We start from the raw sequence: 2,092 nt of genomic DNA, 5'->3' as shown, positions 1-2,092 counted from the left end.
GCAATGTGGTAGGAGTTCCAAATTGCCACCATCAGTTGAAAGGGTCCCAAAGCTGAGAACACAAGTGCAAAGTGAAATATATTTGCAAGCTATTGTCTGTTCGGTGTGTCTAATTAAGGGAATGAAAAAAAAGAGTTCAGCTCTTGATTTCTCTTCCTCTTCCATCTGTCTGCCTTTTTATCAGTTGATGGGACACGTCACCACGGCATCTAGGATCTTGGCACCATGGAGCAGGTGAGCCTACTTACAAGGACAGAGAAAGCCAGACTGTCCTCAGCTTCCTCTCTGATCTGATGAGGAAAAATGGTTCTATTGTCTGTGACTCTAACAAACAGTGCAGAAATAATATCCAGGTAAACAAGAAATGAGCAATCAGCGCTTCCAGCCAGGCTAAATCATCTAAGACCAGGCATCAGACACACAGGGTCCCCACGACATTCGTGCATCTTTCTGCCATCACAAGTTCAAACCTGTGCTTCCCTTTTTCTTTAAACTTTTTATTTTGAGATAATTGTAGATTCACATGCAGTTGTAAGAAATAATACAGAAAGATCCCTGTAACACTTACCCAGTCTTCACCAGTTAGGTAACATCTGGCAAGGGTACTGACATTGATGTAATCCAGCAACATGCATTATGCTTTGAAAATCAGGGTAACCCTTTGAAAAAGGAGAGAATCCATAAAAATGTCTCAGGTTGGACAAATAATCTTTGGTTGATGTTTTGTATATTTATGAACAGACTTCTTCGTTTGGTTAAGGAGGCATGGCAGGCACTGTTAACTCACTGAACTGCCAGTTCTTTGACTGGATCAAAGTTCTCTCTCACTGACAGCACTTTCCGTAAAGGAGCAATTTCTTTGCATCTTGTTTCATTTTAGGATTTCCTAAAATTAAGGTAATAGAGTGTCCAGAGTGGTATGAACCAACCCCCAAGATGCAGAACAGAAATATGAAGCTTCTAAAGTTGAAAATTTGAGAATAGAGCAAAGCAGCTGTCATGGAGTGGCAGAGATAGAAGACCAGAAAGGACAGGATGGAGAGAAGAGGGCTGATGTGCACGCGTGTGCGAGGGTTCCTGGGGCCTGTTGCTGTGTTTCTCATCTGTCAGATCTGTCTCCCCAGGGAAAATATCAAGAGCAGAGAAGAAATAAGGAAGATAAGTAATGGCAATGAGAACTCAGCAAAAAGAAAGGCAAACTGTAAAGCAGGTATTTCTTTGATTTGAGTGGTTGCATTTGGGGAGAAAAGGCCCAGGAAGTGTTCTTTGGAAAATATCCATCTGTGTTTGCTGTGGAAAACAGCCGTACTAGATGCATATAGCAGGGACTCAAGTATCAGCCAAGGAACCAACTTGGATATCATCATCTTCAACCAGAAGAGTGGGTGAGCAATGGTGGCCATCTTGGCACACTAGAGAAGGCTGAGCCATGTGGCAAACCAAAGTCCCGATTCATTTATAAATGTGAGAATTATGAACTTCTCAGCAAGCTGAGGGAATTCAATCAAGGAAAGGACAGCCAGGTTAACATAGAAGATGGCTAGCTGCAGACAAATCCTGGAAGTCGCCAGGCAGGAAAGAAGGAGATCCAATGGAATCACCTTTCGCTGCTTGATCAAGTGAGTGCCATTCACAACCACAATGATGCCATTTACTAAAACCCCAACGAGAAATTGTATCACTGCCAAACAAAGGTGGCTAGTGAGGTGAGACTCCAGCATTTTGAGAAGAAAAAATCATTTACTGTAAAAAATGATATAGTTATAGATTATTTGGACAGTTTGGATTGTTCAAGTTTTCTATTTTTCTTCAACTAGATTAGAATGCCTTTGGAGGACATGACTCTTAACAATAAAGGCAATGAGGTAGCAGTGTGGTGGACATTTGTTTGTATCACTGTTTTCTCAATTTAGTTCCGAGGCAGCAAAATAAGAAAGAGACTCTGGCAACAATTTGCTTCTTAATGATGGTGTTGGCATTTTCCAGGTCTACTTAGCATTCAACTTCACCACAAGCGAATGGTGGAATCACCTTCAAGGCTGGGAGAAGGGCTCCTCCACTACATAAGCAGTGGAAATTTCTTAATCCTTCA

The 2,092-nt window shown here is 41.7% G+C and overlaps 1 protein-coding gene across 1 annotated transcript; it reads right to left on the bottom strand.

Moving 5' to 3' along the window:
• Nucleotides 1–824: 824 nt before the first annotated feature.
• On the bottom strand, nucleotides 825–1,721 carry TAS2R1 (taste 2 receptor member 1). The gene is given in 1 exon segment (XM_028167418.2): nucleotides 825–1,721. A coding segment is annotated over 1 exon segment (897 nt).
• Nucleotides 1,722–2,092: the final 371 nt, after the last annotated feature.

The sequence above is a fragment of the Balaenoptera acutorostrata genome, chromosome 2 (assembly GCF_949987535.1).
Source record: "Balaenoptera acutorostrata chromosome 2, mBalAcu1.1, whole genome shotgun sequence".
NCBI classification, from domain to species: Eukaryota; Metazoa; Chordata; class Mammalia; order Artiodactyla; family Balaenopteridae; genus Balaenoptera; species Balaenoptera acutorostrata.
Note: the sequence above shows the minus strand (reverse complement) of the source record. Positions and strands in the feature narration are given on the sequence as shown.